Raw genomic sequence first — 25,609 nt, forward strand, 5'->3', positions numbered from 1 at the left:
CCAGAGGAGCTCCTTCAGTGACAGGTTCCTCTCACTGGGTTGTTCAACCGAGAGGATTAAAAACTCCTTTGTCCCACGGGCCATTAGGCTTTACAATGCTGCTATTTGTGGGGGAGGAGGGAGACGGGGTAACTTTTAACTTTTAACATATTTAAGCACTTTTACTAGACTTCTTTTAGTGGGAATGTATTTATTTATTATATTCTTCTATCTTGTATGGTTGTCTCCAGATGTACGATTTTAATGTTGTGTGGATGTGAATTAATGTGTGAGCAACAGATAACCTTAATTTCCCTATGGGATTAATAAAGTTTAACCTAACCTATTCTATTCTATTCTATTCTATTCTATTCTATTCTATTCTATTCTATTCTATTCTATTCTATTCTCAACAAATTATCTCAGCATGTACATATGCTGAGAGATATAAAGAGACCTGATGTGCCAGACTTCCGCGGCCGGTTAGCTCAGTTGGTTAGAGCGTGGTGCTAATAACGCCAAGGTCGCGGGTTCGATCCCCGTACGGGCCAGTTTTTTATTATTATGTTTTTCATTTTAGTCATTAACCTAATCATTTAATGATAAACTAGTCGGCAGAAGACGACACTATATCGTATTAAAGAACAATATTTTGCTAGGATTATAAAACTATTACTCAAGGACTACTCAGATCCTAACTAAAAAAACGTGGTGACAGATTATCCGGTTGCTAGACATTGAGCAGAAAGCAAAAGATAAACATGTTCAATAAAAAAACAGAACTAGTCGTAATGTTGCTCGGTCAAATACCTATGGGTGATGCCAATTTCCAGCGCGGGTTCCATGGTGTAATGGTTAGCACTCTGGACTCTGAATCCAGCGATCCGAGTTCAAATCTCGGTGGAACCTGTCTTTTTCTTACGTCCCCTATACGACTGTATACGATCTATAAAGTGTATACATCTCGTTTATGTATGCACTTGTAAATAATGCTGGTGCTCTGTCCATTTGTCAACATGTTTTTTATAAACCCGACAATGAAAAAAAAAAAGATAAATGTTTGATTTATATGTATGATTAATGAAGCCTTGGTCATAGCGCAAATTATGTAAAAAATATATTTATTAGCGCAATGTTAAATTTTCATTGCATTTCGATGTCATTCTACTTTTTTTTATTTTTCGATGCTGTCAGATCAATTACAATACGAATCATTTTTTCTTCTGTTTCCTGGATGCTCCTGCCCCCTTCTGGCCAGAACTGGACCCTGTATTTCTAAAAAAAAAAAAAAAGAAAGAAAGAAAGAAAGAAAGTGAAACCAGCATCAGAAACAATTTGTTTACTTTCTCAGCTCTAACAAGGAAGATTAAGTGCACTTACTTAGGTTTTTTTGTTGTCTCGGGATAAAGGATGACCACTTCCTCCTCCTCTTCATCACTATCTAATATCTCCACAACATCCACTAAAAAAAAAAAAATCTATTACATGATCTGAAACATTTACTTGTGACAAAAAAAGTAAGTATTTTATAAACAACTTTTTTATGACTTTCGCACAATAATAAGCAAACCTGTTCTGCTCTTGTCTTCTTGATGCTGTTCCACATCCATCTTTGTCACTTCCTCCACACTGTCCCCTCCACAGCTCTCCACATCCTCCTCCTCCTCCTCTTCTTCTTCTAGGCCCCAGGTGTTGCGCAGACCCTCCCCTACCTGTCCGACCCCTGGGACTGGCACCGATGGGGATGGCACCCTGATGAATGGGGTTAAAGAGGCTAACTAAAAAAATATAAATATATATATGACTCTCAGTCTTCCTTTGTTCTTATTTAAGATCAGTTCAGGATACGTTTGAGGTGGGGCTACGGCTGTCTGGACAATGCTACTGGCTGTTTCACTGACATCGGTCATCTCCACGGCTGTCTGGTCCGTTTTCAGAGCTGTGATTCGCTCCTGTGGCATGGACTCCGCAAAACCACACCTCCCACCTGCTTTCCTGGAGAATTACAAAAACACAAGACACTGATACAATTACCTCCAAGGATTTTCCAGAGCTGGGACAAAGTCACCGTTTTGCAAATCACATGTAAGTTTCAGGTCTTTCCACCTTTGTCTCAAGTCAAATCCAAAGTCAAGATATGCAGGCTGTGAGTCGAGTCCACGTCGTATAAAACACTTCATTTGACAAAATATGCAAAGTAATAACAAACTAATAAACAAACATTTGAAAGAATTTCTAAATTATTTGATCCAGATCATACTCACAGCATAGTGACTGCATGCCTACACATAACAGAGGAAATCGTTCAATTTGAAGGAAATACTGAAAAATATTACCAAGTAACTTTAATATTGTAAATCTAGCAAACAAATCTTTTTGGTAATTATCTAAGGAGGAATCTGCAACTATTTGCTCATGTGACCATTTGACTCATTATTTAATTTGCTAGCAAAAAGGAAAAAAAAAATAGCAATATGTTAGTCACTATATTAGCTTTAAATAATTGTTTTAAGTGCCAAGAGGAAGTTATGTGTTGCTTCTATTTAAAGTTTTCAGGCAACATGCTTTACCCGGTTAAATTAATTTCTTTTAGATTGCTTTGTAGAAATGAAATTCTATTTCATTTTTCTTTGTTGTGTCTGTGAATTGTGAGAAGTTACTATGAACTGGCTGGAATTTAATGTTAGCTTAAAGAAATATTTAAGTAACATTCAGAGCAACCCCTTGAAACCAAAAGAAAATCTAATAATTTGTTCCAACACCTGACTTGAGTCCACATAAGATAAGATAAGATAAGATAAAATAAGATAAGATAAATCTTTATTGTCATTGTCACAAGGACAACGAAATTCAAAGGGTGCCATCAGTCGGTGCACATGCCCAAAAACAAAAAATAACTGTCTCACAATTCACACACACAAGAATCAACAAACAACTGGCAAAAAAAAAAAGTAAGAACAGCCTCATTCTCACATACATCATTTATGATGATTAATGGTTGTTTTTGATTGCATTTAGTTTTGTTATTGCTATCGGGTAAAAACTGTGTCTCTGAGACGGTTGGTTCTTGTTCTGATTGCTCTGTATCTTCTGCCTGAAGGCAGCAGTGTGAACAGAGAATGTCCGGGGTGAGAAGTGTCCTTTGTGATGTGTTGTGCTTTTCTTAGACAGCGGTCATTGTGCAGGTCCTCCAGTGAGGGGAGAGGGCAGCCAATGATTTTTTGGGCTGTATTCACAATCCTTTGGAGAGCTTTCCTTTGAGCCGTAGTGCTGCTGTTATACCATACGCAGATACAGTAGGTCAGGTCTCTCAAACTAAATACATCACAACCCAACAGCTCACCTGGCAGTCTTGTCGTTTAGCAGAGCTTTGTTGATGAGCTCTGTGATCTCAGACACCTTGACGCTGGCTATTTTACTGCATCTCATCACCTTCAGCAACAGAGGGAAAAAAATGGATTAAAATAACATGGAAAATCAATGCAAACACAGGACCATAATGCAGACATAATCACAGATTTTCTACTTAATTTGATGGCCTTTTTAACAATCCTGAATGAAACTGGTTGGATGAGCACTGTGCGAACCCTTCAAAGCATTAAAAGTAAACGACAAAAGTTCAGACTGGAAGACGAGGAAGGAGAACGGCAGCGTTCTAGTCTGCTCGCCTGCTCTTTCAGTAGCATGATGCCCCCGCTGGACTGAATGGAGCAGATCTCTCTGTGTTTGTTCATGGCGATCATCAGAAGGCCGTCCATCACTCGCTCCTCCCGCTCACACGGGTCAACCAGCAGGAAGGTTCTGCAGAGAGGACGGCATTCACATGGCGGGACTCCAATTTGACTTCTATGCGTTATGTAATAAAGCGGCAACACCCTCAGAAAGATCAGTTATTACAGGTCAATAATAGTCGCTTCAGCAGCAATCTGTGAAAATCACTAAAAATTAAATATAGATGGAGAATGATGAGAATCATTTCCAGCTGGAGAACAACACCAAAATATATGTCTGTTTTATTCTACTATTCAAATTTTAACAAAGTTTAACAGATTCTATTCTAAATTTACGTTACTTAGAAATGAATTTTCCATACAAAAAAAAATAATTACCACATAATTCAATAGACTAAAGAAAAATGCCTTTTTTGAAACATAAAAACTGTTGACGTAAACTTCAAAGCCATAGTAAATTTGATTGTTATTAAATAGTCCAAATCAGTATTTTGGCGCATCTCTCTGAAGAAGCAAGCTAACTTCTGGATTTATGTATGGATTTATTTCTGATATTCTAAATACAGAAATAGACACAAAAGCGAGTCCTCACCCCTGCTGGAAGAAGGCGAAGCTGACGCTGATGGGCATGTGGTAGATACTCAGAGGAATGGGGTCTCTCTCCTCTGGACTATACTGCAGACAGAAAAAAAAAAATGCTGTGATGAAGACATCTGACTATAAAGCCTCTCCTTGTTGGACCCGGCTGACTCACCACCGTGACCTCCTCTCCCTGGATGCTGACGTCGGGTCGTCTGAAGTGGCACAGAGCGCCGATGGCGGCCACGCTGGCGGCATCCATCAGGTTCCCGTCGTTATTCAGCGTGTGGACGTCTACTCTGATCTGCCACACCTGAACGATGGTCACACACAATACAAGGCTCTTTCTAGTTGTTTCATAGGCCCTGTGTGGGGCTCGGCTCAAACATTTTAACAGCTCCGCCCGGCCAGGTGGTCTGTGACTGCGTACAACTGGACCTTTTAAGCTCCCTTCAGAATAAAAGCCACGGTCTTATTGTGAAGGGAACACATACAAAGCATACAGAGTCACATGTTGTGGAGGACAAGGCGCTCAAAAGTCAGCGTGTCCAACGTCAGTCTGTAAGCGTCGGTGTCCTGCAGGCAGGTTTTAGATGTGTCCTTGTAATAAACCAATTGTTTGACTCAGGTGTGTTGACACAGAGTGACATCTAAAATACGTAGCACACGAGGCCTTGAGACCCAACCGTGGTCATCAGTGCTGTCAAGGTTTCAAAAACCACACAATGGAGACAGTGTCACCATGTGGGTAAACTTGAATATTGCCATTCAGAAGGTAAAGTTTAAAGAAGACTCATTTAATGTCTGCTTTAACATTTCACACAGTTGCACTTGTACCTCTTTGCACGATCTCTAGTGCTGGGCCGTCTCTCTAAATGTTTATGTAAATCTCACAAAATTTCAAAGAGTTTATGGTGTTCTGTTTTCATACAAGTTGGGGAACCTGTCTTTAGGAGAAGATGATGCCCACCTGTGTCTCGGTCTGTTCCGGTCTCTGGAAATAGTTCCAGTTGGTTTTTAGTACATTTTTATCAAGGATGTCAACAACTGGGCTGTCAACTGAGAACTGAGCGAAGTGAATATGAAAATAGCCTCAAACTAGTAAGGTTCTCTAAAAATAAACATGAAATAGTCTGGAGCCTAAAATGTATGAAGTTTCACCAAAATAAATTTAAAAAAGGCTGTCCCTGCCTCCTCAGCTGGGATGTGAGCAGTTTAACTGCAAGTGTTGTATTTCAGCTTAGGAAATGTGTGTCTCGCCGTGTGCGTCACCTTTTCTCCAGACACCACACACAGGGACTCTGTATCAATGCACTTGGAGTTCCTCAGGCATCTCTCCAGCTGTCTGTTCAGCTTCACCGACAGCTCCGACTGTCTGCAGGGAGGACAAAATCCCACAAATGATTTTCTGCTCCAACAGGCCGACTAAACTCGTTAAGGCGTAATGGAACGCAGAGGGTAAACAAGAGGGGATGGAAAGCTACGCCGGGAGCCGGATCCGTTTGCAGAATAAACCGAATCCTTGGGCTGGCCTCACCTTCCCTGCTCAAAAGCCGGGGAGGCCATCGGCGACAGCTCCAGGTTGAAGAACATGATTCCTTCGTTCGGACGATTTTCCTTTGGCACCACCAGTTCACATGACACCTGGGCCATGACCCTGAGAAGCAGAGACACATAACTCAATCACAAACCAAGTCAGTAGTGTGTAAAACCACCTTTTACTGAAATTGTAGCTGAAAGTCTGCTGGGGTGTGTCTCTACCAGCTTGGCACATCTAGAGGCAGAAACTTAATCTTCTTTGTAACGGAAACACAGAACCATATAAAGGAAACAATTTCCAGTTGCACTGGCAAAAGGGGGAATATTAAACTTGAAGAAAATATAGAAAAGATTATTTAAGCTGTAGTTTAAAAAAAAAAAGTATAAGAGAAAACATCTTCTATTTACTATTGATTGTAAATAGAAGATAACCATAGTTTCCAACAAGAGCAAAAGGAATCAAGCTGAAATTGATACAGTAATAGACATCCTGAATCTTACAAGATTATTTTTCAAATTTAGACAATTTGGATTGTATTTTTGCTTTTGCCAGCTGCAGTCCACCATGATGGATTGGCACCAAAGATAGTGGGAAAGTCTGGACCAAACAGATCACATGTTAGTATCGGGCCTACGCATTTTCCTGAGCTCAAACTGGTTTGCTTTGGTTCCTAGTTCTAGTGCTGACCACACACTCACCTGGTTTGTCCCAGATCCACAAAGCAGCATCCATAGTCAGTCCCAAAAGTGATTTTTATTTTCCTGTAATCATACGTCTGTCGCCCATCCAGGCGCTAGAGGAAGAGACAGCAGGAAGATTAAATTGTACGTGTTAAAGCACTGGTATCTATTCTGGGTGGCGGATATTTTTCTTACCAAAATACCACTGACATACTGTTCCAGGCAGTATGAGGTTAACTGTCAAGATGCATTGTTACAATAAATGATACACCAAACACTATTGTGCTGGTATATTTAACCTTCAATCCAGAACCAAATATATGCCTCTTTTTGGCTCTGAACAGTTTACTCCTGCTGTATGTTTTCTCACCTTCCTAAAATATCATATTTAGTAAGCGAGACAAATATGAAAGGGAATTTCTTGACAAGGGGACTTAAGGATATACAAATAGCAATCAATATAGAAATCAAAATAGAAATCAAAACTATATGCACGGATAGTTTCGATGTTTGTTTTAGTGATGAGAAAAAACAACTCCCGACACCATTCTATCTTCAGAAAACACTAAGAGCACACACTGCCTACTCTTCCTGAAAAATTATATTCTGGTTAGGGTATTTTTTTTGTACTATTTCCACAACTAATAATTAATAACTACGTTACTTTTTGAGATAAGTAAAAAAAAAGAAATGACCTATTCAGCCATTCTCACAAACCACCCAAGTAAATGCACTTATGTGTCCTCCTCACTTTTTCATAAAACATGTGAGGAAATGATACAACAATCTGGATGTTTTCCAATTTGATTCCTGTGTTAATTGGAAAATGATGGCGACAATTGCGTTCATACTGTTTTCTAGCTTTATGGATAGACGAAATAAAAGGATTACAATAAACACCTTTTTCTCCTCGATGGCCTTCAGTATGAAGTCCCGCTCACAGTTGGACATCGGTGTGTCCTTCATGCTGACGGTTTCTCTAGTATATTCTTTTATATCACTTCTCAGGAAACCATGCGGAGTCTGTGTTTACACGTTGCGAGCATGCGCGAGAAAGAACGATTTACGGCACTAAAGCTCGACAGACTAAACACAAAATATATCAACTGAACTAAACGTTTGATCCTTGGCGTTAGTGTAGCACTTCCAATTGAGTCAGCTATTGAGCCGAACATAGCCCACATTCACTAACCCAAATCCCAAATAAAGCTGATTTCATTTTACGACATATGCTGCTTTCAATGTAAGCAGGAAATGTGGGACGTCCAAGCTCTATAATAGTCTTCTCTCGAAATGCAGGGCAAAAGGTTTTTATTTTTGGGAGAAAATATAATCAAGATAAAGCGTAGATTAATAACTAAAGACACCAAGTATGCTTATTTTATTCTATTCATATTCACATGTTTGTACGGACCCTGACCTTACAGTTTTCCAGAGGATTTTATTTATGTAACTTAACGCTTACTAAATCATTACACATAAAAGAAGCATCTAAATTCAAGGGATAGACCAAGGCTGTGTACGTCCACAGAAAACAAAATGTAGCAAAAAAAAAAAATGCTACAAAACACCGAGCTTTTTGCTCTTTTGGTGTGATAATAATTTAGCTTTGCCGCGCTTACTATCAACAGGCGCTGTTTTCGCTTGTCCATGAACGCATCACTTCAGTTAGCCTGGCATCGCCGTTATTCGGACCAAGCTGTCACTCACGCTCCCTCAGATATCTTCTTTCCCCCCGTAACTGTCCCTCGCCAAAACCTGAAGCAGGATAACAGCGCAAGATTCTGACACGGAGAGGCGGACTTCAAAGATTTTTTCCTCTGCGGCTACAACACCTCATAAGGTAAGTCTGAATGAGTGTCTACATCCCTTATAATGCGACATTAATGCTAAGTTAGCCAGCTAGTAGTTACTATTCATTCATTTTTTATTTTTTTTTTACTGCAAAAACAAACCCGTGTTGCTTCTAATTAAAATGTCGCAGCTTTCTTATTGAACGCCAGCGCGTGTTTGATTGTGGTGCTGCCTGTCTGAGCTCATTAGTTTGATCTGCTAAGCCCATGTTTTGCTAAGGTCTGCTGTCTGTGAGTGGCGCTCCGCGCTGTTAGCATCAGGCGACGGAGCAGGTGCTGCGGACACAGCCGCTCATCCTAAAACCGTTTGGGCCACTGCGGTCCTCTGTGGCCGCCATGTTGGCTCCACAGCCACGTTCTGTTTGTCTGTGTTTTATCGCTGCCAGTGGTGCTGTAACTGTTAAAGAAATCTGCAAGGCGGTTTATAACGTACGAATAAAAATGGACGACTGTTTATCATCAGCGACGCTGGACAGATGTTTGGATTGTTCTAGTAAAGTAAAATCAGCTGGAAGGATGACATGTGTTTTTGTGTACTCCATTAGGTTAACACACCTGTAGATCATCTGATTAAATTGATAACCTAAATTAAATCAGTGCAGCTTTTATGCATGATATTTCAAATTTAGGTCTAAACAAAAGTCTTAAATCTCTCCCTTGACTTTATATTTTGTCTTGTAGTTTTTACGTTTTCTCTAGACTTTCAAACTTCTTTTCAGCTGTTGACTGTTTTTGGTCAGATTTCCAGTACAGCCATTTCCCATTTGTTTTTTTGTTTTTGTTTTTTTCTGTTTAAGCCACTTTCTGCTTCACTATAAAACCTCAAACTTGTACAAAAGAAAAGAACAAAAAAGTTGTCCTGCTTTTCAGAGGGTAATAATAGGAGTATAGCAAGATTGCGTATTTGTTTGTGTTTTTGGCTACAATGAGAATAAATGTTGTCTTTCTGTTTGAGATAAAAAGCTATTACACATTTTAATGTAAATACAGTAAAGCCTTAGTTTGCCAATATGCACAAAAATGTAGTTTGAAAACCTAAAAGAAAAAAACTGAATTTGCCATGAGAAGAAATAATTTGTGAATAGAAAAGAGGATATAATGAGTGTATCCCCAATTTATTAATTAAAAGTTAAGAACTGCTTGTCATATTGGTTGATCTTTACATGTCAGGAAGATACCAAGACCTAAATCATCACGTCTTTTCCAACTCTCATTTTTCTTCAGTTTATCCTGAACTCAAGTTTAATTTTACAGTTATGTATATATATTTTTTTTTAGTTTATTCCCTATTCACCTACATTCTAGTCTAATAAAATCCAGTCTTAATCTTGGATTTTTCCTTATATGTCTTATGGTTTTTATGAACATCCTCTGTAGTTATTCTTGGTGCAAACTGAGCCGATGGAGGTGAGTTCCCAACAGGCTCCTCATTTGTGGAAAAAACAAATAAGCATCACATGAAAAATATGGTATATCAGGGGAAGCATGGTGCTTTGCCTGCATCTACAGTGAGGATTTTAATTTCCTGCTCCACCACAAAACAGAGCCAGGCTGAGCTGATCCAGATGAAGCTACTGATATGCTATTATAGGTCTCTCTGAGGCAATATTGAGCAGATTTTTCTGATTGTGTTTCAATGCATGCAGCTCTGCAGTTCTACAGTCATGAAACCAGAAGCCTAGATGAGGTAAACTGCAGTTGGCCGCAGAATTTTTATTGTTTCTTAGAGAGTTTCGTTCTTTAGCTTTTGGTCAGCTTTGTACAGAAGTGTTGACTCTTGTATGGATCTTTCAAAGTAATAATTAAGGTGCATTATAAAGATGTGAGACTTCACCTCTGTATCTCATCCACTCACTCTTCCATCATTTTATGTGCTTGTGTTCTCTATTTTTATCACCGACATGACATGAACAGCTCTCCATAAATAAAATCTGTCATTCATCATTCCACATCTCCAGCCCCTTTGTTCTCCCTGTTCAGGGTTCGTACAGGTGCTTGAAATCTTTGAATGCGATTGAATTACATAATACTTGTTTTCAAGGTTTGGAAAGAGCTTAATAAAATCCTTGAAAGTTCTTGATATTCAAACTGTCCAGTTTTGTAATAAGGTGCAATCTAACATATGATTCAAAGCCTAAATTTGGAAAACATTACTGACATTTGAAACCAGATATTTTCATACACCTAATAAAAAGGAAGACACTTTTTTTTTCTCACTGTTATGTCAGACTAAACTTTTGTTGTTTTAGGTTACTTAGAATTACCAAATTATCACCACTTGCTAAATGCCAGAAAGCCCAGCGAGAACATTTTTTATTTTATTTTTGAATATTTATTATTCCCAATGGCTCAATGACTTATTGATCTGTTTAATTGAAATAAAGAATCATTGTATGTTATCAAAATTGAAGGATTCTTTTTTGTTTATTAGTGTTTTGTTTTTGGACTAGTCAGATGTATAGGGTGTGTGTGAAAGAAACATTTCAAAACAGACAATTTTGTTATATTTTAGTTTTTCTTGGCAGTGTCGTACGACGTGGAAGACATTATTAATAACAGTAATATACTGTATGACATCATAATATTGAGTTGAAACTGTCTTTTTTTTTTTTTTTAGTTCATTTGTATTGTTTTCAACTCCAAGGTGTAATTCTGGAAAAAATTGAAAATGCTTGAAAAGTGTTAGAAATGTACTATGGGAAAAGTGTCCGACCTTTGCCTGTCGCTCTTCGTTCACCTTAATCTTTCCTCTCCTCTCTCCCCTTCAACCATTCTTCTCTCCTCCTGTCCGCCTCAGATGAAACTAGGTGGAGGCTGGGTGTGGCGGCTGCTGTTCCTGTCCTCGCTGGCCGTGGCGGCCATGGCGTCCAGCGACGAGCCTTCTGAGGCGGACGTTCTGGACGGCGATGGCGACATGCGCCTCGACGAGGAGGAAATGCAGGTTCTGATGGCGGACGATGACGAAGAGGAGGAGGCGATGGTGACGGATGAAGAGCAGTTTGATGAGGATAAAGATGGAGATGAAACGTCTGAAAATGACGCCAATGTCACCTTCCAGGTCAGGAACAGAACCAACAATAAGTGCATAACTGGATTTTAAACCTTTGATCTTAAATTATAACATTATAATCCATTAATCCCAGGTAACATACAAGACTCCTGTTCCCACCGGAGATGTATACTTTGCAGAAACCTTTGACGATGGGTCACTGGACAGGTAAAATTAGGAGTTCATGGAAATTCTGGTTATATCAGCCCTCACTGTTATCTGGGACCTGTACGGTTTTCCATACCTGAAAGATTTTTTGGATGTTGATCTGGGCAGATGGCAGCCATCAAAAACAACGAAGGAGGATGCAGATGATGAAATCGCCAAATATGATGGTTTGTAGCCTTTTATCTGCTAATCCTACTGTGTTTTATTTTTATACACCACAGACTCTCAAAGCCCTTCAGACGTTTAGATCAGTCTAAGCCATTCTTATTTCTGACTAAATTTTATTTGTCCTCTCCTGTCTGTCTGCAGGAAAGTGGATGGTGGAGCCGCTAAAGGAGAACAAGGTTCCCGGAGACCAAGGCCTGGTGCTCAAGTCCCGGGCCAAACACCACGCCATAGCAGCCATGCTGGACAAACCCTTTGTCTTCCAGGATGAACCTCTTGTTGTCCAGTAAGTTCACATGAGAACAAGATGCAAGTTCTAATAAAATAAAAACATAAATGTCAGAGTTGAGTTCTTTTTTTTTATTGCAGGTATGAGGTGAATTTCCAAGATGGTATTGACTGTGGTGGAGCGTACATCAAGCTGCTGTCTGACTCTGGCAGCCTCAGTCTGGTTGGTATTTGTGTTTTATATTCCTTAAAGTTTATGTATTACTGTTTTAGAAATTTTCATTTTCTATCTGTTCTGGCTTGCAGTTCATATTGGATATATTTCTTAACATAATGGCCACCCAAGATTTCAATATTTCCACAGAGTCAGACCGTGTCTGTTTCCACCTTTTGGTTTTTAAGTAGGAGTTTTGGTCTCATCTGGCCAGAAAGTATTAGTGTGAAACATTTGTTTGTATGCAACTTTAAGATGTCATTTTATTCATAAAAAAAAACAAAAAACTTTTTGCATCTGTCTAACCATGCCATGCTTTTTCTGCCTTCTTCTAATTGTTTTCTCATGAATTTTAACCCTTGTGTTGCTAACTGTCTGTAGGATGTTGGGCAGCTGCTGGGTTGTTAGTTGTCTCCCCCAGAAGATTACTTGCATTGTTAAATTAGCAGAATAATGTGCTTCAACTGATGCAAGATCTTTGCTGATGTTTTTTTTCTAATTGGTGCAATTATTAAGTTCTAGGAAATGTTCTTTATATGAAGTTTCAGACTTATATTTTGCAACAATCTGCAGTAACATTAAGTAGCAAGTGACGACACAACCGTCTCCATTTACTTTTTTTTTGGTTTTGTTTTGTTTTTTTTGTCAGGACAAAAGGGAGCAAGTAGCATCGACCTAACTGGTGATTTTGTGGTTTCAGTGAAATGTTGCCAAGTCAGTAAAGTTATTGATCATATTGATTTCCTTCTTGTTTTCGCATGCAGGAACAGTTCCATGACCGTACACCTTACACCATCATGTTTGGCCCTGACAAATGCGGAGAAGACTACAAACTGCACTTCATCTTCCGCCACAAAAACCCCCTGAACAAAGACATGGAGGAGAAACATGCCAAGAGGGCGGACGTGGACCTGAAGAAGTTCTACACCGACAAGAAGACTCACCTCTACACTCTGGGTGTGTGGCTGATTGACGAGCTGCGTTTAATTTTTTGATCCTGTGGGGATTTTTTGTGTGCGTGTGTGCACTCCTTACTTTTGTCTGCTTTCAGTCCTGAACCCAGACAACAGCTACGAGATGTTCATCGATCAGTCGAGCGTGAGCCGTGGCAACCTGCTGTACGACATGGTGCCTCCTGTCAACCCGCCAAAGGAGATCGACGATCCAAATGACTCCAAGCCGGACGACTGGGACGAGAGGGCCAAGATCCCTGACCCCGAGGCTGTGAAGCCTGATGACTGGTGATTAAGTTTTGTCTCTAATATCAACAGGCAGAAGTTTCACCAAATGTTCTGGCCACGTTTAACATTTTTAACTCAAATACTGTTATAAAAACTTTATGCAATACACAACCACAAAACTACATCCAGAGTGCAAATTGTGTTAATTTATTAAAAATGACACAAATATTAAAACGGTTCCTTGACAGACCGTCGCATGCCTTTTAGAATTTTACATTAACATCTGAGAAACACTTGGATTTCTTTTTGTTTCTCGAATGTTGTTGAACCCTTTTGCAGCAGATCAAATTATGTCACATGATCAAAGTTGAAGATCTTTAGAAAACTAAGAGAGAAAAAGAAATAAAAGTAGATTCATATAAAATCTTTCAGACATAAATCAAAAAAGTGCTTAGACACATTTTTAAAAATAAGTCAACCAACACTACATACAAAAAGTTAAGGAACGTATTTTTTTCATAAATCGTTTTTCTTGTTTGAAAACAGAATCCACGGTTCTCAAACTTGGTGGGAATAGTTGAGGCTATTAATGAAAACACATTTCGTGTCCAGCCTCGTACGGTGTTCAGCCATCAGATCCTGGTCACCAGACCTCCAGGACCAGCTAATGAAATATTCATGTAAAAGTCTTAAGAGATAAGAAGTTGGACCTTGTCATCTAACATAAAAACAAGAATCAAAGTAAAAGAGCCCAGAGGACAAGAAGTTTTAATGACTAGAGGTAAACATTTCTGGAACCCAGACAGTTCTTTCTTCAACAAGCTAGAGAAATTATTCAGCCATAAACCTTTCTACACATCATCTATAAAGCGGTGATTATTAAAGGTCTTTAAAACACTCCGGACGTTCTGAGCCTCAAATGAAATCTGTAATTGCATTTCTCTTTGTCTTCCAGGGACGAGGATGCTCCTGCAAAGATTGAGGATCCTGACGCCTTGAAGCCAGAAGGATGGCTGGATGACGAGCCAGAGTTCGTTTCTGACCCAAATGCAGAGAAACCAGAGGACTGGTGGGTCCTTGAACTGACCGGCACCAACAATGTGTGTTTGATAAAGCAGACTGATGTTTGTCTGACTGCTGTTTGGGGGCAGGGACGAGGAGATGGACGGGGAGTGGGAGGCCCCGCAGGTTCCTAACCCATCCTGTGAGACGGCTCCTGGCTGTGGCGAGTGGAAGCGGCCAATGATCAACAACCCTCAGTATAAGGGCAAGTGGAAAGCCCCTCTGATTGACAACCCCAACTATCAGGTAACGGGAACTCTTCTCATGAACTGTCCGTATTTTTGTGACGTTCCTGTCATGAAACCTCGTTCGCTCTGCAGGGAGTCTGGAAGCCGCGCAAAATGATGAACCCAGAATATTTTGAGGACCTGCAGCCGTTCAGGATGACTCCGTTTAAGGCTTTGGGCCTGGAGCTGTGGTCCATGACCTCAGACATTTACTTCGACAACTTCATCATCACGTCTCACAAGGAGGTGGCTGACCGCTGGGCCTCAGACAGCTGGGGGCTGAAGAAACTGGTGGCCAGCGCCAACGAGGTCAGTGGAGGACGGTTGGGCCGATCGTGTACTGTCCTGTTTCTGCGAGGCTCATCTCTGGTCTCTTGTTTTTAATCCTGACAGCCAGGGATATTTTCTCAGCTGCTGATGGCAGCGGAGGAGAGACCCTGGCTTTGGATAATCTACATCCTGACAGTCGGTCTGCCCGTTGGACTGGTGGTGCTCTTCTGCTGGCCGAAGGTGGCAAGAATCTCCTGATCTTTACCAACATGAATCCATCTCGTAGGTCCTACTTGACTCGGCTGTTTTCATTTCCAGAAACCAGTAGACGACTACGTGTACAGACGGGTCGATCAACCGCAGTCTCACATAGAAGAGGAAGAAGAGGAGGAAGAGGGAGGAGAAGCAGATGAGGAAGAGAAGGAAGCTGGAGCTGGAGAACCAGCAGCAGGTGTGACAATTATCTGTTGGTGTTTCAACTTCGCTGCGGTGTTATCCTTCACCCTCATCATCACCGCTGCTTTTCTTTTTAAAGCACAAGACGAAGGGGAGAGCCAGGAGAATAACGGACAGGGAGACAATCAAGTGGGGGCTGATAATGAAGAAGAAGAGATGGAGGAGGAAGAGGAAGAAGAAGAAGAAGAATCGGAGGAAAACAAAACTCCAGAAAGAACATTAGAAGATGAGGTGAGAGTCTCATGTTCTGTTTGTTTGTGGTAAATCTTTCCGTAAACATGGAGGCTGGAAATATTTCCCCACCAAAACAACTTGTTGATATGACGATCTGATGTTTCATATAGTCTCCAGAATGTACAGAAGACGAGCACATGCTAGCTAACATGAATATCTGGCATTAAGTGAGGATTCAAGAGGAGTTTTGCCGAGCAGTCAGTAGCTAATCGGAGAGGATGCACGACTGATGAGGTGTCCGATTTTTAGTTTTGAGATTTTCAACAGGTTTTGAGTCGGAGTTGTTTTAAAATTTGTCTTGGAACAGTTGAGGTTTTAGCAGCTGTTTACTGGGGTCGGGTTCTGATATTAAATTATTGTCATTTTAAAACTTTTATGGCTTTCTTATAGTTTTTAACAGGAGCTGTACAATACTGAATCACAGTCCTAATTGCAATATCTGTCATCAATATCACAATCACATAAGGCAGCCAGGATCAGTATTTAGTTGCACATTATAATTCAAGTGCCATGCATTCATAATACCAGACAGTTGCCTAACATTGTAACACTCTTGCTTTCTCTTCGTTGATACTCCTCCGATTCTCCAAGCTGAGATTATTTGGTCTGCAGGTAGGATATTGCTTAACTACCCCACAGAACCCCAATTTAGACAAACGTTAATGTGACACACACCTAACGGTGCAACCAACGATTATTTTAGAAACTGATTATTCTGAGGATTAATTGGATTTACAGATTGACACATTCTACAGATTTGTCATTTAACCACATAAGCATTTTTTACACAATAATAAAAATACATTAGGAGATGCAAATAAATAATTTAATTTTTTTTTTTTTAAATAAGAAAGTAAGCATTTTAGTGCTTGAAATGCAATTGTATAGCATTCCTTTAGTGAATCTGGGGAAAACATGTACAGGCAGGTGTTCTTATCTTGAATGTATTTCTGGTTAATAGCTTCTCTGAATATATATTTTTTTTATTAGCAAATGGCCTTTTTTTGAGTCTGTGCTCCAGTTAACGGTGAATCGATTTCTAAATCAGTTGACGACTATTTAAATCCGATCAAGCATTTCAGCCCTGCAAACATGTGAGCCTTGCAGTTTCAGCACTCCTATTACAGCTTGACCAATAAGGACAGAAAAGTGTAATTACTTGTGGATGATCCACGGTGAAGGCAAAACTCGCCCTTCGGTTTCGACTGGGTTAACTGAAAGTGACTCATTTGTCAACTGCAGCTTCTCTTTTGTCAAATCATTCAGCAGAAAGATGGAGGTGACGTCGCTGGAGAAAGCCACAAACAAGCTGTCAGAAAGAGGAGGGTACGGAAAGACTGAGGCGAGCCCAACGTCTGCTGTCTCTTCCTCTCTGAAAGGGGTCTTCTCTGTTGTAGCTGCTCCTTCCTCTCTGAGTGGAGCAGCACGGCGTTTCCTCCAACCCCAACGGTAGCCTGCAGTCACCTGGCTGCCCCATCTGTGTCTCAGCTCCACCCGCCCCACTCTGCCCAGGTTTGCAGCCTCACAGACCCACGCACCCCGTCCCGCGCCTCTCCTTCCTCCCGTCCGCTCAGCCGAATGAGCTTCCCGGAGGTTACGCGTTACTTCCGCCGCCACTTCTAGCTTCCATTGATCTTTTTTTTTTTTCTTCCCCCCCTCACCCCCACAATCTTATTCTTTTCCAGAAGTCGTCAAAGAGTCGGCGTCTTCCACCTCTGTTTTTCACTTTTTCTCTTCATAAACCATCAGCTTATGAAAGCAGCAGAGCCCCAACACAGCTGATCACTTTTTTTTTTTACCGCATATCGGAGGGGCCCTCTCTGAGGTTATTCACGTAAATCCTTGATTTGAGGGGAAAACTTTGAAGTTCTTGTTTTAAAAATGTTCGAAACTGAGCTGAGAGCGAAGGTTAAGATACATCTCAACTTAGTTAAAAGATTCCAGATAAAATGCATTGCTAGTCTACATTTTAGTTACGGTAGTTTGTAATGAGCATCTGTTACTTTATTTTTTTTTTGTGTTGAGTTGAAAATTTCCTCCGCTGTTCTATTTATTGGTTTCGACTTGACTGTTTCTCACCAGTATGAATAAAGGTTTTAATATTAAAGTGTTTTAAGGCTTGAGGCAACTTTCCACAAATATGTGCCACTGATGTGCTTACTGTGAGCAGAGGTCTGTGAAATATTTAATTTGAAAATAGAAAACTGACAGTCAATGCTTGCAGCTAAAGTAGCATTATTTCTTTGCCTTGGCAGGAAATAAAAAAAATAAAATAAAAATGTAAAAACCGCAGCAGTGCTTTCCTCTTTGAGCTGGGGATTAGATCTGGGAGACACATCGATCTTTGTTGTTTTTTTTATTGTCGTCTAAAGCTTTTGTAGTTCACCCTCCAGCCACATGTTGGCACTTAACCCGTTTACATTTGTTTGCAACTTGTACGTTTGCTCTTGGAAATAAAACTATTTAATACAAAAACAAATCAGATGCATTGCATTCGTTTTGGGAAATATTTTTATTTTACTGTAGTAGGTCTGTGCAGGTGATAAGACTTGGAGTGCTAACTGTGAGATTTTATTAAACAAAAAAAAAAACATTTGAAGGCAAATGTGGACACAAGACATGACTAGCTAGTGTGTAAAAAGGAGGAAATTAGCATGACACATAACTGCTTAAAGTACAAAAAGTAACCTTGAAAAGCCACAACACAGCCTTTTGAACTTTGACTTTTACAAACCTGAATGCATTTAATCAGCATTTGGCTTGATAAACTGACACAAAGTCAGACATGAAAGAAAAACAGTACATGGTTTACAAAATGTTACACATCTGAAAAACATGGCATGTCTTCACCCCCTTAACTCTAATGGCTTTAAAACCCAGCGATCACAGACGCACTCCATCCCATCTGAGTTTGAGCTATTTTGTAAATATGGGCAAAAAGGCTCTAGATGTGCAAAGTTGTGGACAGGCATGCTCCAAAATCCTAAGCATTGACTCAAAGAAGGACTAAATACAAATGCAAGTCAAATGTGCACAAATAGACACTAGGTGGTGCTAAAACACCTGCCCTTCTTCCTCTGAACCAAACAAAGTGCCCTTCTGAAATAGTCGTTTTGATTTCCTTAGTGTAAAGCCCAAGGTAGCATTTTCTGGATTTAAAAGCCTACATTACCAAGCCCCCATATATTTGTATCTTTGCCTATATTAAAATCTCTCACTACAGCTCCATGTGAGCACCTTCCCTGCCAAAACGTCTCTGCACATCACTGTTAATCAGGATGATCTCATGGAACCAATCATGAAAGTAAAACTAAAGCTTCTTTCTCACAACAGACCAGGATTCTCAATATTTATTTCCTTCCAATAAATAATGGCCGTTGTCCTCTACTTTGGTCTATCACATACAATCCTATTAAAATACATTAAATGTGATAGAAGCTGCTTTTGTACAGCACCGTGTTCACACACAATTTTGAAGCGGCATCAAAATCCAGTTTTCATTCACATGAATCTTTTCGACTCCCCTTTCCTTTGAGGTGGCGGATAGCTTGGACACGCCCTGTCTACCGCTGCGCACTGAAGATGCGTTTTAACGCCCGTCTCCTACATCCCAGGCCAAACCGATCGGATCAATACCACTCTCAGCCCGTCTTGCTGCTGCTCTGAAAGTATCTCTTTCTTTCCTCATCGTCGTGTTACTTGACCTGTTATGTTCCCTCCATCACTATTAGAGGAACAAGGAACCAAATCTCGGTTGCATTTCCATCTTGAATACCTAAACAAAGATTTTAGTTGCAATGAAAACATAATTGATGGTGTAGCTTTTAGCCTCTGTGCTTTCCTTATTGACGCTCTGCAAACTTCCTCAGCTCTATCCAGTTTACTGCTAAATATAGGGACATTTCTTTAGATATGTTAATACTTAAGATATTGCTTAAACATGCCATTATTACACATTTTTCATTCTGCATAACACTGGTCAGCAAATGAACTGCAAGTAGAGGAAAACAGTTGAGCATCATGAGATACAAGACCAACTGAAATACCAGATCCTGCTGTCCAACAACAGAATATACAAAAATAAATTAATTTAACGCTGATAATAAGGTTCACGGTAACAAGGTTGATGTTAAACTCATTTTAGAACATTATGTTTTAAATTGAGGCACAATAACATGTCCCAAAAAATAAACACAAAAGAAAAGTATTTTACAGACGTTATTTTCATATTTACATTTGTTTAGTTCTGACTCAGGTAAATGGTTACGGGGATCTCCAACCCCCTCCGCTCTGTGCCACCTTCTGCTCGACTCCGCCTCACTTCCGCTTGCTCTTGGTGTCGGTGGTCTGGAAGACGCTGGAGGCCGACATGAGGTTCTCGATGTACTGACCGAGGACCTGATTCTCCGACTTCAACTTCAGGTTCTCCTCTTTGACTGCGTCGACTCGAGCCGACAGATCTGAAACATGATAATCAGACTTAAAGTCTGTTCGGATGTTACACTGACACCCCGGAGATCTTGCAACAAGTTTCTGAAAACTATTCATACCTTAATCTTTTTCACTTTTGTCGCAACAAATTAATGTATTGTATATGATAGACTAACCAAGGAGAACAGTTGAAATGGAAGGAAAATACAAAGAAGTAAAAGCTAATCAATAAATCGAGTTCACATATGTGGAATTTAATCTCATCCAGCTGTTCTGTGAACAACATGGTAACTCCTTCAGAGTTACCTATAAGCTGTGCACTGAACAAACCTCCCCTTTATGCTGGTTTGTTAGATTGGTTATACTCATATCCAACAGCGAAAAGTTTATTTTATAGTGTTCTGGTTGGTTAAGGCTTTGTAGCATCTCTTAACAAATGTGACGAGTTCCCATGTGGGATAGGTGAAACTTCCTGTCATTAAAAAGTAGAGTGGAAGCTTTCGTCTACCTTCCAGTGTGTGCTGCAGCTCCAAAACCTGGTTTATCAACCTTGTCTTCTCCTCCATCTCAACCTGGTTCTCCAGGTCTCCTGAAACACAAATTTATAGTGTTACAATTAAACGTACAGTAAATATAACAATTCTATCTAATACAAAACTGGCATAAGACGTACCATCTATGTCGCAGTTCATGATGAAAAGCTCGTCTTCCTGTTGAGTATACAGGGCTGCAGGTCCTCTGTCGGCTAAGGAAGAAAGGCAGAGATTAGAATGGTTTCCAACAAGCTGCTGATTAAACGGGAAGGTTTGAACTTCTTTTAAAACTATTACCAAATTTATTTGTATAGCACATTTCAGCAAAAAGGACATTAAAAATGCTTTCCATGAAGGAAACATAAAACACATTGTGGTGGTATAACAGGAAAGCAATATAAAGAACTGGATCATTTGAAGTCTTGTACAAAATTTCCTTAATTTTCTTAAGGTCTTTCATCCAGTATAAATGGGCTTTCATTGATTTTTCATTAATTTGAATGTTACTTATTGCTTAATCCCCTCAATGCCAACCATTGAGTCACATAGGCATAAAATTGCTGGTGATGAGCCAGTATTTTGTCCAAACATGAACAGGCAATTAAGCAAAGAAGTCATTTCAAACTGAATCTTTAAGCGATTTCACAATTTTTTCCCCTTTACTCACTTGGTTTAGTGCAAAATACCAATGATGACAAAAGCAACAAGATGATTCTCAAGCAAAACTTAAGATAAAAATTGGTTGTCGGTTGAAGGTTAGCTGAAGAAGGAAAATATGGATCATATTTGTCTGGGCGGAACATTTTCCCCCCATGTTTGGTATCAATTTAAAAATCACAGAATCTGGAACGATTTGTCTCACATCTGTACAACAACCTGATTCCAAATTAGTATTTCAATGGCTTTGTGTGTCCACATACAGTCATACTGGGAAAAAAACTACCTTAAATTCCTGGGTTTTATGCAACCCATCATTTTGTTATTGCCTTTGTTTATTAAGTTTTGCCATGGCGGAATCTGTGCATTCAGGTATTTCAATAAAAACCCGATTATAATATACGAAGCCGAAGTTGGTTTCTGATTCGGGAAATGGCTAAAGGACGATTCCACCAAATAGTAATCTGAACTTTAATAATTAATAATAATTCATATGATTGGCTACAGAGACTGGAATAAAGTTGTAACAAAGAAGTTCACTTAAAGACCTTCAAAAAGTTAAGAAATTTAAGATTCAGACTGCTTTGAAAAATGTCTCTCCAGAAACAAAACATATGAAAAAGGTAGTAAACACATTTTTTCCAATGAATGTAAATGAATAAAGAGATTGCGACCGGACATTTTGTATTAGAAAAGTTGTATAATAACAAGGAAAGGATTAAATTCGAAATTATAATAGGTGCTAAAACTGCTATGAGAGCTCAGAAACCAGAGTTCAGGTGGCTCTGGGCGAGTGGTGATGGTAAAGACACCGCGCCCTGGATGTCAGTGGTGAATCCCTGTCTGCTTTCTGCGAGCACGATTCATTTCACCACTGAAGTCACGATTTAATGAACCAGGACTGTGTATGTACAGTTGATCATTTGTGAGAAATAGCTACATTTAAGAACAGCAACTAGACACCACGAAACCTAAAGGCGTCATAATTTTAGGCTAACCGAGCCACAGCTAAAGAGCCTGTCCGATCATGGGTTTCTGTAAGTTAGCTTTTAAGCTAATTAGCTTAGCGACTAGCCATGCTAACCACATCCACCATCAAATGCAGAGTAAAAATGTGACGCGAGAGCCGCGGAACATAAACCGTGTTTCCAGACTCGCATTTGGAAGAGACTCTCTGATCAATAATTTGAACATTGGGTGTTAGAAGCAAGCCTCCGAACTGGTTTTGAGTTATTTTCTGCTGGTGACTACTTTTAGCTTCATATAATCCAATTTAAACAGCCAGGTAAGAGTTTTCTCCTCATCGCAGTAGGAAACAGAAATGACATTTACTTACCTACCGTAAAAAAAAAAAGAACCACCTTTTCGCTTAGCCGAATTACTCTATGATGTTACTGTACCCAGTTGATGATGAGGAAGATGACGACAGCTGATATCTTTAAAAAAAAAAAAACTGAACCATGTGTGTAACAACATCTACCGAAAGGGGGCGCAATACCAGCAGCTCAGAAATACTGTAGGTAAACCATCAAATCTCAAGCAATGAGTAGAGCGGCCCCTGGCTGCGGCCTGTAGGTAGAGCTACTGGAATAAGTGAGGCAACAGTTGTATGGCAGGACGATTGAGGCATTTATCTGATACCTTTTATTCCAGAAGTATTATTTCTTCTGTTGGCTCGCTCGTTCTCTCTCTGCGTTACTGAAAGAAACATTTCACTTGTATGTTTTTTTTTGTCAAAAATTGTTGATTAAAACATTTTTTATCCTCTCTTAAGAAAATAAAAATCAAAGAGAACTTTACCATCTTTGATCAAATTAGTTAGTAGCCTAATAAAGACGTGGTATACAATTAGGGCTGTACAATATTAGAACATCTGGTGAGGGCGATATAATGGTAAACAACAGCAATGACAAAATCAGTTGTAGTATATGCATTTTTTCTTCTTTCCTCTCTTTCTCCAAGTGCTTCCATAAGGTGGCCTTCTTTACCATTTTGGGTAATATCATTACACCCAATGTGAGGTTCTGCTGTCATGAGACATTGTTCAATTAAGTTCATAACACTTGGATTGTTGTCCAACAATAACTGCTCTCCAATCTGTAATTTGAGATATGAATATTGTGCAGACTGCCATTGAACAGTACTGCTTAGTAATACATTTCATATGGTCAGGAAACCTATTTATTTTAATCTAAATGGCATACTAATTGTATACAGTTATACATTGTAAGATATGTGGATTTGTGTGTTGAGCAGTAAAGTTCATTATAATGGTAATACAAATTATTAACCAGACTTATGAAACTAATTCTGTTCTTGCTGCCATAGATGTCCTGACCAACTGTAGCATAATGGATAACATTACAGCATTTCTAAATCTCATTTCGCACTGGAACCTTGTTTGTCAAAAGATATATAAGTTGAACTTATATATCTTATGACGTACTGTAAATATGATTATATAAGTTGAACTTCATCATACTCCTTTTCAGACTTGCAGTCACCGAATAAGTGGTCTATTTACATGTATTTGACTATGTAAATTTGATAGTAAGGTATTGTATTTACACTTAGAAACATGAGAGTCTTTATTATTATTATGTTTGCTGGTGATATGTCTGTCTGAAATAAATTATCATCATCATCATATATGTGACAATTCTTGGTTTGATCTATGAAGCACTAAGTGGTTTGGGGTTAAAATCCATTTCTAAGTTGCAAGTCAAATTCAAACAACTGGTGACCCCTCAGGTCACAGAGACCTGTGTACCCAGTGTTCCCAGGACCAGAATGAAACAAGTTGAAGACGTTTTTAGTTGTTAATCCTCTTTAGCTCTAGAACAAACTCCCTGAAAACCAGAGTTATGCAGAAACTGCTGTCTCATTTAAATCAGAACTGAAAATATGTTTCTTTACGTCAACACTGTTTGCCTCATTACTAATGAGTGATTAATATTAATGAGTGTTTACGTGTCGTCCTCAAGTGCTTCCTCTGATATTTTCTCATTTAAGTCAAATGTTGTGAATCAAGCAGAACCGTACAAAGCAACTCTTAAAAAATGATTCTGGCAAGTTTTAGTCTCATTAGGTGTCCAATAGTAAGACAAATGCCTATATAGATCAAAGTGCCTATTTTTAACGCAGTCGCATTGATTAATTTTCAGCTCAAATTTGTGGTGTGATCTGATATTTAGAAGTGGAGAGAGTTTTTAGATGAGAAAGTTTAACTGGGTGAAGTATTGTTAAGAGCTACGCATTCGTCCTGTTCCTGTCAGAGCACACCCACACAGCCACACCATCTGCCTCATGGCCCTTTGTCCCGTCTATCAGGTGTGTAGTGAGCTGAATGTAGGACAATTGTTAGTTTATTCAAATGTGGACAGTTATGTCACACTCGTGAATCACTCACTGTGAATTTCCTATGCAAAAAACAAACAAATTCTAGCTGAATTTGAAACCGGTTCCAGAGGAAGGATCTGGTCTCTTTAAGAGATCTTTAAAGGTTAAAAACAACTTCTGTACCTGAGTCGTCTGCCAGAGAGATGGTCGTAAACGTCCCATCATCCAGGTCCACGTTGGCCTCGAGGGCCTGAGTCTCTTTGTCGTCCTCCAGCTTGGATAGTTGTTTTTTTTTTGTAGTTTTGTTTTTTTATGTCACAATCCTTCATTACCGTCAGTATTTCCAGGTTTCTAGCTCCCTCTTTCCTCCTGTTTTCTTTCACTTTTGTCCTGCCTGCTCACGCACCTGCTACTCGAATCGTCCGCACGAACTTGGTTACCAGTCCTACCTGACTGGCAGCTCAGGTTACACTGCTGTCATGGCAACACCTGAAGCACTACAAGAGACGATCTACAGGAAAAATACCAAGGGTCAAAGATTAAACTCCAGAAGGCTCATGTGAAACACACTCATAAACGTGCACTTAAACTTGACATTAAGAGTGCTTTTAGTGACTGACTTGTAAACAGTCTGCAGCTCACAGGATGGGGTGGGAAGGGTTACCTACCGGTGTTTAGCTTTGTTTAAGCTTATTTAAGCTGAACACTAAGGAGTAGAGCAGTAGATGGCTGCAGTTGGTCTGTGGGAGCGACATCTGCCCTGCTGGTTAACTCTGAATATTGCAGGAGAGAGACAAACTCCATCGTGTTTCAGCTGAGATCAATCTGGAGAGAGGATTCACAACAATCCCTCATGTACAAACATCTGTACCAGACGCAGGCTGATTAATTTGAAAAGTAACTATTTAAAATAAAATTTTAAAAAGTCAGTTAAGGACAAACATGATCCAGATCACCCAGATCGCTGGGGTTTTTTGTCATTTAAAACTGTGTTTTGATTTTAGTCAGACTATCTTTCTCTGGTGCTACAATT

The 25,609-nt window shown here is 39.6% G+C and overlaps 3 protein-coding genes and 2 non-coding genes across 6 annotated transcripts; 3 read left to right on the forward strand and 2 right to left on the reverse strand.

Annotated features, from left to right (window-relative positions):
- The first annotated feature begins 456 nt into the window (after positions 1–456).
- trnai-aau (transfer RNA isoleucine (anticodon AAU)) lies at positions 457–530 on the forward strand. Its single transcript has one exon. It is a non-coding gene; the product is annotated as a tRNA-Ile (tRNA).
- A 286-nt stretch (positions 531–816) lies between these two features.
- trnaq-cug (transfer RNA glutamine (anticodon CUG)) lies at positions 817–888 on the forward strand. The gene has a single exon. It is a non-coding gene; the product is annotated as a tRNA-Gln (tRNA).
- Positions 889–1,083: 195 nt separating this feature from the next.
- Positions 1,084–7,579, reverse strand: exosc9 (exosome component 9). The gene is made up of 12 exons (XM_028016369.1): positions 7,410–7,579; positions 6,528–6,622; positions 5,827–5,946; positions 5,562–5,664; positions 4,465–4,602; positions 4,303–4,385; positions 3,648–3,780; positions 3,323–3,411; positions 1,828–1,974; positions 1,550–1,731; positions 1,360–1,441; positions 1,084–1,254 (listed from the first exon to the last, which is right to left on the reverse strand). The coding sequence occupies exons 1-12, from the start codon at positions 7,473–7,475 to the stop codon at positions 1,191–1,193; spliced, it is 1,302 nt and encodes a 433-aa protein (XP_027872170.1). The 5' UTR covers positions 7,476–7,579; the 3' UTR covers positions 1,084–1,190.
- Positions 7,580–8,152: 573 nt separating this feature from the next.
- On the forward strand, positions 8,153–18,104 carry clgn (calmegin). The gene is made up of 15 exons (XM_028016366.1): positions 8,153–8,352; positions 11,160–11,420; positions 11,506–11,579; positions 11,688–11,746; positions 11,889–12,030; positions 12,114–12,195; positions 12,951–13,143; positions 13,238–13,427; positions 14,323–14,436; positions 14,519–14,675; positions 14,750–14,965; positions 15,050–15,166; positions 15,245–15,377; positions 15,462–15,613; positions 16,883–18,104. Exons 2-15 carry the CDS (start codon positions 11,160–11,162, stop codon positions 16,955–16,957), a joined length of 1,965 nt encoding a protein of 654 aa, XP_027872167.1. The 5' UTR covers positions 8,153–8,352; the 3' UTR covers positions 16,958–18,104.
- A 5-nt stretch (positions 18,105–18,109) lies between these two features.
- scoca (short coiled-coil protein a) lies at positions 18,110–25,009 on the reverse strand. Of its 2 annotated transcripts, none has more exons than XM_028016371.1 (4): positions 24,760–25,009; positions 20,721–20,792; positions 20,556–20,636; positions 18,110–20,076 (listed from the first exon to the last, which is right to left on the reverse strand). In XM_028016371.1, exons 2-4 carry the CDS (start codon positions 20,737–20,739, stop codon positions 19,934–19,936), a joined length of 243 nt encoding a protein of 80 aa, XP_027872172.1. In that variant the 5' UTR covers positions 20,740–20,792; positions 24,760–25,009; the 3' UTR covers positions 18,110–19,933. The 2 variants fall into 2 exon arrangements, with proteins under 2 accessions (XP_027872172.1, XP_027872171.1); XM_028016370.1 differs by lacking the exon at positions 24,760–25,009 and adding an exon at positions 22,574–22,679.
- Positions 25,010–25,609: the final 600 nt, after the last annotated feature.

This window comes from Xiphophorus couchianus, chromosome 5 (assembly GCF_001444195.1).
Source record: "Xiphophorus couchianus chromosome 5, X_couchianus-1.0, whole genome shotgun sequence".
NCBI classification, from domain to species: domain Eukaryota; kingdom Metazoa; phylum Chordata; class Actinopteri; order Cyprinodontiformes; family Poeciliidae; genus Xiphophorus; species Xiphophorus couchianus.

Excerpts from the sequence above, each read along its gene's own strand:
- scoca (XM_028016371.1), bottom strand. Across the intron at positions 20,077-20,555 it reads GCTGCAGCACACACTGGAAG|ATCTGTCGGCTCGAGTCGAC; the intron begins GTAGACGAAAGC and ends ATCATGTTTCAG.
- exosc9 (XM_028016369.1), bottom strand. The coding sequence starts at position 7,475 with ATGAAGGACACACCGATGTCCAACTGTGAGCGGGACTTCATACTGAAG. Across the intron at positions 3,781-4,302 it reads TTCGCCTTCTTCCAGCAGGG|AACCTTCCTGCTGGTTGACC; the intron begins GTGAGGACTCGC and ends TCCTCTCTGCAG. Across the intron at positions 1,732-1,827 it reads GCCGTAGCCCCACCTCAAAC|GGTGCCATCCCCATCGGTGC; the intron begins GTATCCTGAACT and ends CCCATTCATCAG.
- clgn (XM_028016366.1), top strand. The coding sequence starts at position 11,160 with ATGAAACTAGGTGGAGGCTGGGTGTGGCGGCTGCTGTTCCTGTCCTCG. Across the intron at positions 11,580-11,687 it reads GACGATGGGTCACTGGACAG|ATGGCAGCCATCAAAAACAA; the intron begins GTAAAATTAGGA and ends TGATCTGGGCAG. Across the intron at positions 11,747-11,888 it reads TGAAATCGCCAAATATGATG|GAAAGTGGATGGTGGAGCCG; the intron begins GTTTGTAGCCTT and ends GTCTGTCTGCAG.